The following is a 14741-nucleotide window of genomic DNA, read 5'->3' on the forward strand; positions in this document are numbered from 1 at the left end:
GGGAACATACTGTATGGCACAGGGAGCTCTACTTAGTGCACTGTGGTGACCTAAATGGGAGGAAAATCCAAAAGAGAGAGGATATATGTGTATGTATGGCCGATTCACTTGGCTGTGCAGTAGAAGCTAACACCACATTGTAAAGCAACTATACTCCAATAAAAATTAATTTAAAAAAAATCAACTGCCTCAAAATCAAGGGTAATTTTTAGAGTCTCTAAAGGGTTATCAGGTTCTTGGTAACTATGCGAGGCCACCCTTAGATAAGACATTGCTTAAACCATCAAGAAAATGTTAACTTTATCATAACTTTCACGTCCTCTAGAGTTTATGCTTTAATTTTCCCTGACAACCTAGCTCAATATTTAATACTTGTTAGTTGCCCTCAATCCTTTGAGCTATGATAGAATATTCATTCTGGTTTTGTATTTAGTTGGATGCTAGAAAAACATAACACGGTTAGTAACATCCTCCACTTGCCCCACTACACACACACAGACACACACACACACAGTTTTTTTCCAGGAGGCACAGCCTGCAATAGAATACAACACAGATATTGTGCAGAGAAACTCCTCAGAGCATATAATGTAGTCAAGGAAAAACGTAGCTTGCTTTTTATTTATTCCTCTATCCTTCCAGGAGTCAAACCAGTTATAGGGTGATGCTGCCACACACGTATTTAATTCTGTAACATGGCATTAAAAGTCATCTGTTCCCTTCCAGAGCAGCTCTGGTCCTTCTGTCAGCACCAAGCCTATTAAGTTCTCAGAAAGACCCCTCTGTGCCTTCTCACTGGCACAGCTGACTCTTTGTTCATTTTGCTCATGGAAAATAAGTGACTGCCCATTACCAGGACTGAATTAGGGGTCAGCTTGTGTTGGTAAATCTCCAAGGCCATCAGCTAGATGGACCACTGGAGTAAACAGAATTGGAAACAGACTCATCAAAATTATGGGCTTTACAGTAGATGAAAAGAAGTAATATTTGATATGTGAATGGATAATTTCTTTCTAAGCAAAAAATAAGAGGAAGAGATCATAAAGGAAATGTAGAAAGACCAGAATGCATGAAAGTAATCTGTTTTTAAAAAAAATTCAATCAAATTAAAAGGCAAAGTGTTAGGAAATTTATATAATATTTGACACAGGATAACCATCTTTTATATATAAGATGTGTTTGCAAATCAGTGTGAAAAAGATAAAGACTTTAGTGGAAAAAATGTGGTAAGAATATGAAAGGGCACTTCATCAAAGAAGAAATATAAACCATAATGAATATTAAGTTTCAATGTCACATGTATTAAAAAGTACAATTGAATAATAGTAGCAGCATGTTATTTTATTTTCTTAAAATATAATATCCATTGTTAGTGAAGGTATGGGAAACTGAGCATACATTTGCTTTTCTGGTGGGAGTATGAAATCACTCAACTTTTGAGGTAAATTTGACATCATATTTCAATCAATGTTATATGTACAAGATAGTTGAAGTGATTTTATTGATAGAAATTTGCCCTAAAGAAATGATCAGAAATGAGCATAAAAATAAATTGTGTAAATATGTTGATCCAAGAGTTATTCACAGTGCAAATTTTAGAAACATCTGAAATGGCACAAAAGAGTGATTGGGATAAATATGCAAATATAGCTTGGCCAAAAATGGAATTGATATGGCTGTGAAAAGTTTTATTTGGAAAATCATTTAAAGACATTTGGAAATATTTTTTGGCCTAAGAGGAAAAAAGAAAAAAAAACAGGATTTAAACCAGAATATACACTATTATTCAGGTTTTTTAAAGTAAGTTTGTGTTTGTGTGCATGTTACACATCAAAATATTGATAGTGGGGCTGCAATTTTTATTTTCTTTACATTTTCCTGTTATAATAATGAACAATGAATAAACTTATAGTAATGAATATGTATTACTTTTATAGTTAGGAAAAAAGTAAAGGGATTCCTTTTAGGAACCCAGAGTTTGGGTTTCCATCTATCACTAAATACACTTTCAAAACGTTCCTCTTCTTCCCACCTCCTGAATGAAGGGAATCCCTCAGGTTCTACCTCATAGCTCTATTCTTATCCTTCAGTTTGTGTCCCTACTAGCTCTGCTCCTTCCATATTGTCTGTAACATCTCGGCAAGTATCTCCACCATCATACCTGACCACCTCTGCACTGTCCACTGACTGGTTACCAGGACTTCCGACTACAACACCTTAGTGACACATGTGAAATCTCACACTTTTTCTCAAATTTGCTTCTCACTTCTTTAATTCTGTTAATGCTGGTATTATTTCTTGTGTCAAAATTATCTTTGACTTTTTTTTTCCCCCTTGCTTCTCACACCGACATCCTTCAACTTCTCTTTCTAGGATATACCAAACACCTTTACCTTTATCAAATAAGAGCTCTCCTTATACTCACATGCATCCAGCTTTACCATTGAATCAACACATTCTACCGTGTCCTCACTTTAATCTTCTTGAAGTTCACCTCTGATCTTGTCCACACCCTCCTCAAGCTTTTGCATGGTTTATGAGATGTCATGTCATTCTCCCTATTTTGCCTCAATTCTCATTTCTGACTGTTTCAAACCAACACTTTGAATCTATCTACCGAAACATAACTTCTCCTGACTTTATTCCTTCACCGAAACTTCTTTTATCTCCATGTACTCTAACCTCGCCATTCTTCATCATCCAGCTTAAATCCTTTCTCCTCTGGGAACGATTCAACAAATATCACCTGAGCCTTTTTCCTCTATTTTGAATTGAGACAGCTTATTGTGGTTAGGGAAGAAGTTAGGTAGAACTATGTGGTTTTCTTATGTAATTAACTTGGTTTCTTACTAGGATGACTTTGCCACATAAGTAACAGCTTATACCTGTTGTTCTGGAATAATTACTACCCCTTTTCAGTTTTAAAAGTTTAGACAATAAATTACATAGTTATTCTACTTCTCCAGTACAAAATACATGACAGTTGCTAGTGGGTATGTGAGTAAGTGTCTGCTACACACTATGAGCTTGAGTACTAAAGGAATTCGTCTGAGGTAAAAGAATGTCTTTCTAAATCTTGTACTGAAGAAAAGAATTAAGCTATTGTATTCTATTAGCACTGTGCATTCTAGATGACCTTTCAAAGCAGATTCGGTATATTGAATTTAGTTGTTGAAGTCTAGGGGAAACCAGGCACAAAATTCCAAGAATCCTCTCCCAGTGGAGACACATAGGACTTAATTCCCCCAGCAATGAGTTGTGACAACATGTGAGAAATGTGGTCTACTAGAAACTCATAGACTGAATGCCCATGGTTTGTTTTGGGGGCTTGTCATATAGGCACCCTCTGCTCATCATGTACCCAAATTCCGGACTCCCAGAAAGAAAGCAGGTGTTCAAAATAAACCATACTGTTTGCACAGTTTCAGCATAGTGAACTACTCTTATCAGTTAGGCTGGTGGGAACCCTCCCAAAATCCACATTCCCATATACCAGCCAAGGGCCAACCTTGTAAGCAGGGCTTTCAGTGGATAGTATTCATGCCTGCTCTGCTAACTTTTTCTGCACAGTTTTGTTGACCAGAAATATTCATTTTAGGCTCTAAGATGTCTCAACATTCTAGTTTGTTACTGTGTGCTAGTTGACACAAAGACTATCTTTTAAAGTAAATGAAAGTTTCAGAAATAACTTGTGGAATAGACTATTATCTCTGAGACTGAAATTATTCTTGCATCCTTTACACCCAGTGGTGTACTGAAGCTTCCTCTTGGAGAGCTGATTTTTTCATCTCCTTCTCATCACTCGTTCAGTGATGTGTTTGTGATTTGGAACTGGCTATTCTGGGAATATTTTACCACAGAAAACAGCAAATACTGCAAATCAGACACCCTCCCCCACCCACAGGAGAGCCAATTGTTAAACATTTATTAGCATACCACCACCTGTACCCCCTTACCGTTTGTTCTATACATAGTGTGTTCCTCTAAGCAATGGTAAAAAGAAAATATATATGATTTGTGTGGAATAATGACTTTGGGTGCTGAGAAGCTTCTGGTCCAAATTTCTTACCTGATTTATGTGTTCTTCTCATATATTAGTTTATAAACTTGAAATTCTCAAGTTTAAAAATGCCTACTGAGTTGCTTATAATATTGGGCCATTTTAAATTATATAAATAATTGCATAGCAAGTAGTAAGTATATATAATTATTTTTAAAAGTCTTTCTTTCAAATGAAGTTTTAAGATGCTATGCTAAGCCAGCAAACCTAATTTTATCTTTCTTTAAGCTTTTGTTTGTTAAATTATCATTGTAAAATGGCTACAAAACAATGTCCTATTCCCAAATTGTGGTTGGCAGATACTTGGTATTCCAGAGAGGCCATTCTTTTCATCTGCTTTTAGTAATCTCAGCTGGCAGTGAGGAGTGTGTAGCTGGGCAACGAAAGTAAAATCATGCCTCCCTACTAAACCAAAGTCGGTTGTTTTTTTTTTTTTTTTTTTTTTTGGTAGCAATTATCTTGCTCTTTTTTTTTTAATTTATTTATTTATTTATTTTTGGCTGTGTTGGCTCTTCGTTTCTGTACGAGGGCTTTCTCTAGTTGTGGCAAGCGGAGGCCACTCTTCATCGTGGTGCACGGGCCTCTCACTATCGCGGCCTCTCTTGTTGCAGAGCACAGGCTCCAGACGCGCAGGCTCAGTAGTTGTGGCTCACGGGCTTGGTTGCTCCATGGCATGTGTGATCTTCCCGGACCAGGGCTTGAACCCGTGTCCCCTGCATTGGCATGCAGATTTTTAACCACTGCGCCACCAGGGAAGCCCCCAAAGTCAGTTTTAAAGACAGCATCCAAGGACGTTGGTGGGCATAGAAGTGGGAAGAGAATGTGCATGGTATTGATGGAGCATGATTCATTGCTTGGAACCTTTGCATTTGGGGCTCTGTTACCAGTATTATCTCTGTAATAGTTTACCTAATATGTGGCTCTGCTGTTTAATATTCTCAGATGATTTTTTTAACATCTTTATTGGAGTATAATTGCATTACAATGGTATGTTAGTTTCTGCTTTATAACACAGTGAATCAGCTATACGTATACATATATCCCTATATCTCCTCCCTCTTGCATCTGCTTCCCATCCTCCCTGTCCCACCCATCTAGGTGGTCACAAAGCACAAAGCTGATCTCCCTGTGCTATGTGGCTGCTTCCCAATAGCTATCTGTTTTACATTTGATGGTGTATACTACTCAAAGCAATCTACAGATTCAATGCTATCCCTATCAAACTACCAATGGCATTTTTCACAGAACTAGAACCAAAAATTTCACAATTTGTATGGAAACACAAAAGACCCCAAATAGCCAAAGCAATCTTGAGAAAGAAAAATGGAGCTGGAGGAATCAGGCTCCCAGACTTCAGACTATACTACAAAGCTACAGTCATCAAGACAGTGTGGGACTGGAACAAAAACAGAAATATAGATCAATGAAACAGGATAGAAAGCCCAGAGATAAACCCACTCACATATGGTCACCTTATTTTTGATAAAGGAGGCAAGAGTATACAGTGGAGAAAAGACAGCCTCTTCAATAAGTGGTGCTGGGAAAACTGGACATTTACATGTAAAAGAATGAAATTAGAACACTCCCTAACACCATACACAAAAATAATCTCAGATGATTTTTCCTCAATTAAATCCAAACATTATGCAGTTTTCATGATCTTTTATAGTGTGATTCCAGCCTTGCTTCTCCCTCCTTCCTTCCACTTACTTACTCTGAAGGCAAACTCTGTCAGACTCTTTCATGCCTTTTTACTTTATCATGGGAGTGACCTCGTTTTTATCTTTGACTCTTCACAGCCAGTTATTTACCTTAAGATTCAACTCAGAATACCACCATTTTCTCCCAGAATTTGTCTCTTTCTTGTGATTCCCATAGATTTCCATATATTTTTACATACCCCTTTTGTAATAATTTTTTAATGAATGTTGTGTGCTTGCTCTGTGTGTGTGTGTGTGTATGTGCATTTTTCTTCCCATTTGAAACACTATAAGCTCTTGAGGGCAATGACTGTGTTTTCCTAGCCTCTGTATTCCCAAGACATAATAATTGCTATATACAAACTTTTTGAATGACTTAATTTATTTTTAATGATTTTAGAGTAAAACAGGATTTGAGTTCCTCTGTAACAGAACCTTCAGTAATTGCTCCCTGCGTCATGATTTGCCTTTTTTGTGCTTTTTAGGCAGATACACAGATTGACCGAGAGCATCAAAACTTCTATGAGGCATCACTAGAATATGTCTTTAAAATTCAAGAGGTTCAAGAAAAAAAGAAGTTTGAATTTGTCGAACCGGTAAGATTTATTTTCCCTATAAAATAGTAGGTACAGTACATCTCTGAAACAAAATTTGCATTTTTTTCTGTTGAAAATTATGTTTTTTTTTAAAATAAAAGGAGAGAGAGGAGTGGGGGAGGGTGAGTAGGTAGAGCACAGAGCACTTTAGGGCAATGAAACTAATCTATAGGACACTGTAATGGTGGATACATGTTATTCATTATACGTTTGTCAAAACTCATAACACGTACAATACCAAGGGTAAACTGTAATGTAAACTATGAACTTTAATAATAATATGTCAATATTGGGTTATCACTTGTAACCAATGTACCACACTGACGCAAGATGTTAATAATTGGAACTCTGTGTGGGTAGGGGCCAAGGGTGTGTATGTGAACTCTATAATTTCTTTTTTTTTTGAATTTTTAAATTTTATTTATTTATTTTTTATACAGCAGACTCTTATTAGTTATGTATTTCATACATATTATGAATTCTATAATTTCTGCTCAGTTTTTCTATAAACCTAAAACTGCTCTAAGAATAGCCTATTGATTTAAGAAACCTAAAATTAAAACTTAAGGCATGTATATTACATATACCTAAGGGAATATACCTCACCACTAAAGTGACCCATTTACCAAACCTTTAGTTGAAGGGAGAATAGGTAAGGCTGTATTTCTTCCTTTGTTCCACCCTGCTTCCTTGCAAGGCTGGGACCTGCCTGACTTTCCAGTGAAGTCATTTATTTTCCTAAGTCAGTGTAAAAAGTAATGGATTCCCTAATGTAAACTGCATTATAGAAAAAGAACAGGTGGCTGGTCTTTATAAGCTTGCTTCATTTTCTTAGCATTTTTTTCCCAAGTAATACCCTAATATGTTACAATATTGCCTGAGTAGGCATCTTCATGAGGTATCATCTATGATGAATAAGGGTGAGTTCTATAGTCAAGATAGTGCTCAGTTCCCATGTGATGATGGAGTAGCAATCATAAAATATGTAAGCAATCAAATATATAATTTAAGCCATACTTTTCTTCCTAGGTCAGTTTATAAAAAATCTATTTATAATGGGAAATAAAATACCCTATTCCTATTTTAGTGGAGGTGACACAGAGAAGGGAAGATCCATTTCAAAATATATTTGAAAATTTTATTTCCTGATGAAAGCCCATCAGGGATTCCCTAAAGATGATGAGAAACTGAGACAAGGCAGAGTCTGGGAAGAGTCATCAGCCCCTGCCTGGCTCCCAGCACCTCTGCTTCACTCCTCTCCCTTCAGCCGTAGCCACCTGACTTTCTGCTGGACACTTGGCAAGTTTCTAAGGCGAGCCCTTCAGCTAGAAGGATTTAAGGAACCAGAGGCCACACCACAAGCTCAGGGATTTAACTTTAACCCTGTGTTTGGGATGACAGCCTTGACTCCAAGTTCTTAAACCCCTTAGGGTGAATTGATAACCTCTTATTTAGCAGATGCTTTGAGGATCTGATTAAAAATTTTGGGAAGGCTCTCTGAAACTCATCTGGGGTTCAGGGACAACTGGTCAGCCTAATAAGCCCTAGTCAATGAAGATGACTAATGCTTAAAATTCCTACTCCCCTTCTCATGGAGTAATAAGTTCTGCCTCTGAAGTCTATCATGGTTTTTGAAGCCTCTCTCCTTGCTGGCAAACTTCCTCCTTATGGCCTGCCTCTTGGAATTTCTGAATTTTAGCTCTTTGTTAGAATGCCCCCATTAATTCTGATGGTTTTCCTTCATACTCCTTCATTACCTGTTCCCATTCCCTTCAGATACTGTGCTCATCTTCTCTGCGGTTCTTCCTCGCACCTGGAATTATCCTTTTACATCTGTAGTGCCTCTCTCTCTCTGGAGAGGTATGCAGGTAGCCTATTTCCCCATCTGAGCCTCTTTTATAGAGGTTCCTGTCTGGGAACAGTGAACTAGACCATTCTGTAAGATGACACCAGGTATATAAAGAAAAGGTTGTAAAATTGTTTGCTCATAGGTCACAGAAGGAATGATAAGAATTTATGAATTCCTGTGATAATATAGGAAGAGAAATGGAAATTGTCCTTCAATTGAAATGTGTTTTCTTCTCTCCCTCTACTGTATCCCGAACTGGGACGGTCTGATGATAAGTCTTCTGTAACGCATGCCTTTCTGGTGACACCACAATCAAGGTCAATGTTAAATTTGTCCTTCTTCCAAAATATTTTCCTGGCTGCTGGATTTTTCCTATTAGAATGTCTGGCCAAACCAAATAGTACTGTCAGTTTAGTCTCCTTCTCATTTCCAGCTGCAAAGTCTCATCCACGGGGTTTTACTTAATTTCCACCCCAATGTTGAGAAGAATAGAAACGGGAGCGATAGAACATGGGCATGTTGCTCTTTAGGTTATACATTTACAAATCAATTTGCAGGAAAAAAGCTTTCAAAATTTCAAAAACAAAGCCCGGAGGAGCTATAAACATAAAAGAACATGAGGATACTTTAATATCTTTGCAGGGTTTTTTCTGCAGAAATCCAATTCCTGTTTCATAAAGTTTTATACTGCAGAAATGAAGCAGTCTATGCCAGTTTAGCTGAGATTTATTTAACAAATAAGCATTAGAGTAAAGCAAAATACTTTAGGGATGCAACTAATCTCATACAGATTGTATGATATCAAGTAGAAAATATAAATAGTCCTGGTGATTCCCATTAAATAATATTCTTACTTTATGATGATCATTTGAGATAATTTTACATTGTTTCAATTAATGTCAAGATCCTACGATAGTTGATCTTTGAACAACATGAGTTTAACTTTGTGGATCCCACTTATATTTGGATGTTTTTCAGTAAATACCGCAGTACTACACAATCTGCTGGTTGGTTGAGTCTGAAGATGCAGAACGTACCAAGGCAGGACTGTAAAGTTATATATAGAGTTGCAAAGGTCGTGTGTGTGTGTGTGTGTGTGTGTGTGTGTGTGTAGGCATCCTTAATTACCAAATTGTTTAAGGGTCAATTTGTACTTACAATAAAACTTCTACAGAATATTCAGATGATATTAGGAATAGATGTTCCTACAGTGTCATTATTCTAAGGAGAATCTAGGTCTAATACAAGGGAAAAAGAGGGGGCATTTATATATTTTTTATAAATTATTTTTGAAGTATACAGAAAACCAGCTTTTTAAACTCAGTTCTCCATTAGCTTTATGATTTTAATGGCCTTTTTCCCCCTCTGTTTATCTATCATATTTTATTTAGAAAGTGATGGTAGCTAACTCCTGATTTTAGACCCGTACTACCCAGTATGGTAGCAACTACTTGTGTATGTCTATCAAACCCTTGAAATGAGACTAGTGTAGATTAAGATGTGCTCCAAGTGTGAAATAGATACTAGATTGAAAAGGCTTTAGTACAAAAAAATTTTTAAAAAGCATGTGAAATATCATTAAAACCTCTTCTATATTGATTACATGTTGAAATGATAATCTTTTGAATACATTGTATCAAAATATTAAATTTCACTTGATTTAAATTTCTTGTGACTACCAGAAAGTTAAAAATTTCACATTGGTTTGCATTTGTGGTTCACATTATATTTCTGTCCGGTAGTCCTAGCTGCAACCTTTGAGATTTGCCAAAAAGATATTTGAGTTCAGGTCTGTAATGGGGGAAAAGAGATCAGCAAGAGAGAAACATCATCTCCTGACTCTTGACCGTAAGATGCTCCTACTTCTCAGAGTTGCCTGGAGTTTCTGAGAATTTTGAGGGATTAGGAGAAAAAGCTTGAGAAGTAGCTGAACATGAACAACCTACCTAAGAGAGTTTAACCCCAGTGTCTCAGAAGTCTGTTATGGGACATGAAAGTTTGTGGTTCAGAAAACCAAAAGAATCTTTTTATGACAACTCCTTTATGGTTCATTGAGCTGCAGTTGGTGTATGTTTTGATTATAGCCTTTGAGCGTACTTAGTTGGGACTAATGTTTTGTGAGCAACTACTATGTGTCCCATGTTTTCTGTGTTCTCCCACATGAACCCCACCACGGATTTATTATTGGTGGTTGTTATCCTTCCAGATGAGGAAGTTAAGTCACAGAAAGATTATTAGTTGCCTGAGGTCACAAACCTAAAGAGGGAGAGAACCAGGAATCGAGAACCCAAGTCTGAAGTTACAGTTTTATACCACCTACTGCTTTAATGGCTACTTGATTACAAAAATTAGTTCTTCTTAAATAATACTTGCTTTGACCAAATAAAATGGATGACCCTAGAAAACTGGATTGTAAAGCTACTTTGATTCCTTAAAATTAGAAAAAGAAAGTAAGAGATTGACCTTTACTTTGGTAAAGGTACTTGAGTCAGGGCACATACCTGTCCATTCATTCACCTGTTCTTTCATCCTTCTTTCATCATCCTGTTTTAAGTTGTCTCCCCAGGCCACAGGTGACTGGCCACTTTCCATGTAGAGACAGAAAAGTATAATGGCTGAGTGACAATAAGACGGAATTTGGCTTCAGTCTTAATAACTGTGTGAATTTGGCACGCTTGTCAAAGTCTGTGTGCCTCAGGTTTTTATCTGTCAATCAGGGATAAAAATTTGTATGTAGTTCCCAGGATTGTGATGAGTCTCAACCGATGCAGGTAATGCACAGAGTAATTGCCTGGTTCATTATTAACATCAGCAAGGTATCAGCTAGTGTGAGCTCTCACATGGACTGTTATTACTAGATATGAAAACAGTATTGATGAATCATTTATTAGTGTGGCTTCAAAGCAGAAAAAGCTTTTTCAAAAACACATTTTTAATTTTAACATGCTTCAAAGTATACATCTAAATTCCGTAATAACATTTTCATTTTAGAGTATTTTTTAGCCTTCATTTTAGTCTTTTTGAATTATGTTTAAAATTCATATGATAAATGAAAATAAACTATTAAATATAAACTAAAGCACACTGCTTTTGATCCTCTTCCCTTATTCTGCTGAATTTAATTTTAAATCATTTTCTGAAGAAAATTTCAGGTAATTTAGTTAACATGCTTTAGTTTTTTAACTTATTATATCATGAAGTATACTGTAAAATGCTTTGTGGGTTCTCTAAAAAAGTTTGAATAATGTTGAGACTGAACACCAGCTACTTGCTAAGTTAAAAAAGACTATCAGATAGTATATAGACTTTCGGGTCTTGAAAGTCAAACCTTTTGTGTTCTTTTTCAATATGATTGGTTAGCCTTAATGTAGAAAATTTAATTTAGGGAAAATTAAAGTGAGACTATAAGATAATGTCATTTAAAAAAAAGAAAAACACTGTAGGACTAAAGGTTACATTTGTATCCTGCTGAAAAACCTAAGTGCAATCGTTCTATAAAAATGAAACAATAAAGCTCTCCTCAGCTCGTATATTTTTAAATAAAAACTGTGTTGGTTTTTGGATTTAGTTCTAGATACTGTCATTGAACATCTGAAATTTATAATAGCAGTTAGATAGTGAATAGAATTTTGGGAAAGTAAGAAAAAAGCATTCTATGTGTTTGGCTAACTCATCCCCTTGTACTTCATATATGGGAAAAGAATCTAAAAAAGAGTGGATATATGTATATGTATAACTGATTCACTTTGCTGTATACCTGAAACTAGCACAACATTGTAAATCAACTAAACTCCAATAAATTTTTTAAAATAAATTAAAAAATTAAAATAAAAGAAACTAACCAACCCCCCCCCAAAAAAAAATCCATCATGTAAAGGCCTGTTCTAAACGTAGCTTCTGCTGGGCTTAGTCATATCAATGGCCACATTACCTTCTTCATTCCCATTTAGTTGAAAAGATAAGCTGACTGTTCTTCCTTGGTTTTGTTCCTTTACCACAGAATTTTACCTCTCCCTACTGCTACTTCATCTGAATTCCATCCCCTTGAGATCTTAGAAATTCTTACCTTCAGGAACTCCAGTGAGACTTTACTGCTGAGGCAGTATATAGCCATGACTTCAAAAAATTTTTGCTTTTTAAATTAATTGAATCTATGTGCATATCTATTCATTCATTCATTTGGTCTCCCATCCTTCTTTCATCACCCTCTTTTAAAAGTTGTCTCCCTAAGCCACAGTCGACTGACCACTTTCCATCCTTGACTCTCCTTTTTTTCTTCAGTTTTCTCATTTATTGGGTTAGATTTTGATACTTTTTCATTTCCATTCGATAAACTCCTCTGAGCGTCCATGCATTAGACTTGAAGCACTCTGTAGTCATTCTGAAGCTGTCCTCTAACATGTTTCTGTTTCCTCCAAGTAAAGAATAGCAAAGACTACAGCAGTAATTTGCAGGTCAGACACCTGTACAGGACGAAAATTGATCCCTTGCCTTTGCCCTACTTTTCCAATCTTCTTAGAGATTTCAGTGGCCAAATGTAAACATCTGTATAAGATTTTGATCTCTTTTAGTACATTGTGGTGCTCTGTGTATAAGTGTTTGTTTTATTTTTTTAAGAAAAACAACCTTATTGGGTTGTATAATAATACACATACCATTCTGTTCACCCAGTTTTAATTCGTTTTTGTCTGTGGTGTGACATTGGTGTCCAACTCTATTCTTTTGCATGTGGCTATCCAGTGGTCCAAGAATTCTTTGTTGAAAAGACTGTTCTTTATCCACTGTATGGTCTTGGCACCCTTGTGGAAAATAAGTTGACCATAGATGTATGGGTTTACTTCTAGAGTCTCAGTTCTCCTCCACTGATTTATATGTCTGTCCTTGTTCCATATCACACTGTGTTGATTATCCCAGTGCTGCTCAGTTTGGACAGCAGTCATCTGGAATTACTGGAATTACTCCAAATTGCTTCGGAGGTCTGCCCCTCACTCCCATGCTAAACCCTGACACCTTTTTCCACTTTGCTATTCACAGTATCACTGGTAACTGTGAGCCCTTAAGGCTTGAAACCTGGTGATTAATGGGCTGGGAAATTATGAATAGCTGTTCCCTTACTGACTTGTAATGGGTTTTGCTAAATGATTATCTATAAAGGCAGTGTCAGTTTTTACATTTGGTCAGGTTTTTGGAGTGGAGAAGTCATTTGATTCTAAAGCCCTTGGGAATAATGAAATGCTATATGAGTTTGTCCTGATGATAAAAGCGCCTTTCTTAATATTAAAACCTAATCTGTCTATCTAGTAGTTTGTAGTGATTGTTACTGTTATTTAAAAGTTAAGTTTACTTTAAGGTAAGCTGAGACAGTAGTCTTTTTCCCACCACTCCACCCACTCAGGCACATTGAACAGAGAAAATGACACGTGGGAGATGCAATTCTTAAAGATTGTCAGGCTGTCCTATTAAGTTTCCTTAATTTAACATCATGGAATTTATTGAGGATGAAATGAATGAGTATATATTCAAATTTAAGAAACATTTAACTTTGCTGCCATCTAGAGGCAGTTACTTCATACATGCTGTCTTTATTAAACTTTCCCAGATGCTACTTCCAAAGTAGATGTGGAACAAAAGTAAAAGATAGGTGGTTCTTTGTATATAATTTTTCTGTACCTCCCAAAGAATTGTACTGTTCCTAGTGGGTGCTCAGCATGCATTGTGAGATTAAAACATATTTGTTTGCTACTAAATGAATCTGAATTTTACCAGAAATTGCCAATAGGAGATGGATCTCAGGGAATTGGGTGTTTCATGGGAATATTTATTGCAGATAGTTTTAAAGTATCTTCTTTATAAGTTAGATTCTTTGTACTTAGCATGATATTAGAATAGTATCTTTTTTTTATGGCATCCAGTTCCTAATAAGACAGTTTAATTGAGGGCTAATTATAGACATTAAAAAATTAAACAATACTCCTTCCAACAACTTCATAAACTATTATTCAGATATTTAGAAGGCCTAAATACTTCAAAAGTATTTTCTTATTTTGTCTCTGAAAATCTCTAAATCTACACATCCAAGCCTCAGGTAAAGGTAATTTTAATCCTATTTTAAGATACAGTTCTTTTTAATTGGGCCACAGTATGTGCAAACTATATATCTTAAATTATTGGGTAATTTAACAAATATACCGTACTTTTAGTAAAGGATAAGCTATTGAATTTTAGTTTTGATAATAATTATTGATGTAAAATTGACAGTGTAAAATAGTTCTAAAATTTGCAAACAATACATTTTGACACATTATCAGGAACTGTTGAAAAAGTGAAGGAAATTCTTTAAAATATAACAACTTAAAACCAATTTGAAAGTATATGCTTTCCAAAACGAACATAATTTTGTAAGAAGTTGACTTGTTATAGGAAGAAGAGCATTAGGTCATTGTAGAATCAGTATTTAACTGTTGGAAATCATAACACACATACATACCAGTTGATGCTTAGCTGAATCCTCCTTCTTCTCCAGACAGAGGAAATGA

At 35.9% G+C, this 14741-nt stretch overlaps 1 protein-coding gene across 2 annotated transcripts in view; it reads left to right on the plus strand.

Moving 5' to 3' along the window:
- ARHGAP42 (Rho GTPase activating protein 42) overlaps nucleotides 1-14741 on the plus strand; it is a 288105-nt gene that overhangs the window by 207530 nt on the left and 65834 nt on the right. For both annotated transcript variants that reach the window (XM_079929104.1, XM_079929105.1), the window contains exon 6: nucleotides 6246-6356. In XM_079929104.1, the coding sequence (XP_079785230.1) occupies nucleotides 6246-6356 (111 nt within the window). The remainder of the gene's footprint in view (nucleotides 1-6245; nucleotides 6357-14741) is intronic.

The sequence above is a fragment of the Stenella coeruleoalba genome (genome assembly GCF_951394435.1).
Source record: "Stenella coeruleoalba genome assembly, chromosome: 8".
NCBI lineage: Eukaryota > Metazoa > Chordata > Mammalia > Artiodactyla > Delphinidae > Stenella > Stenella coeruleoalba.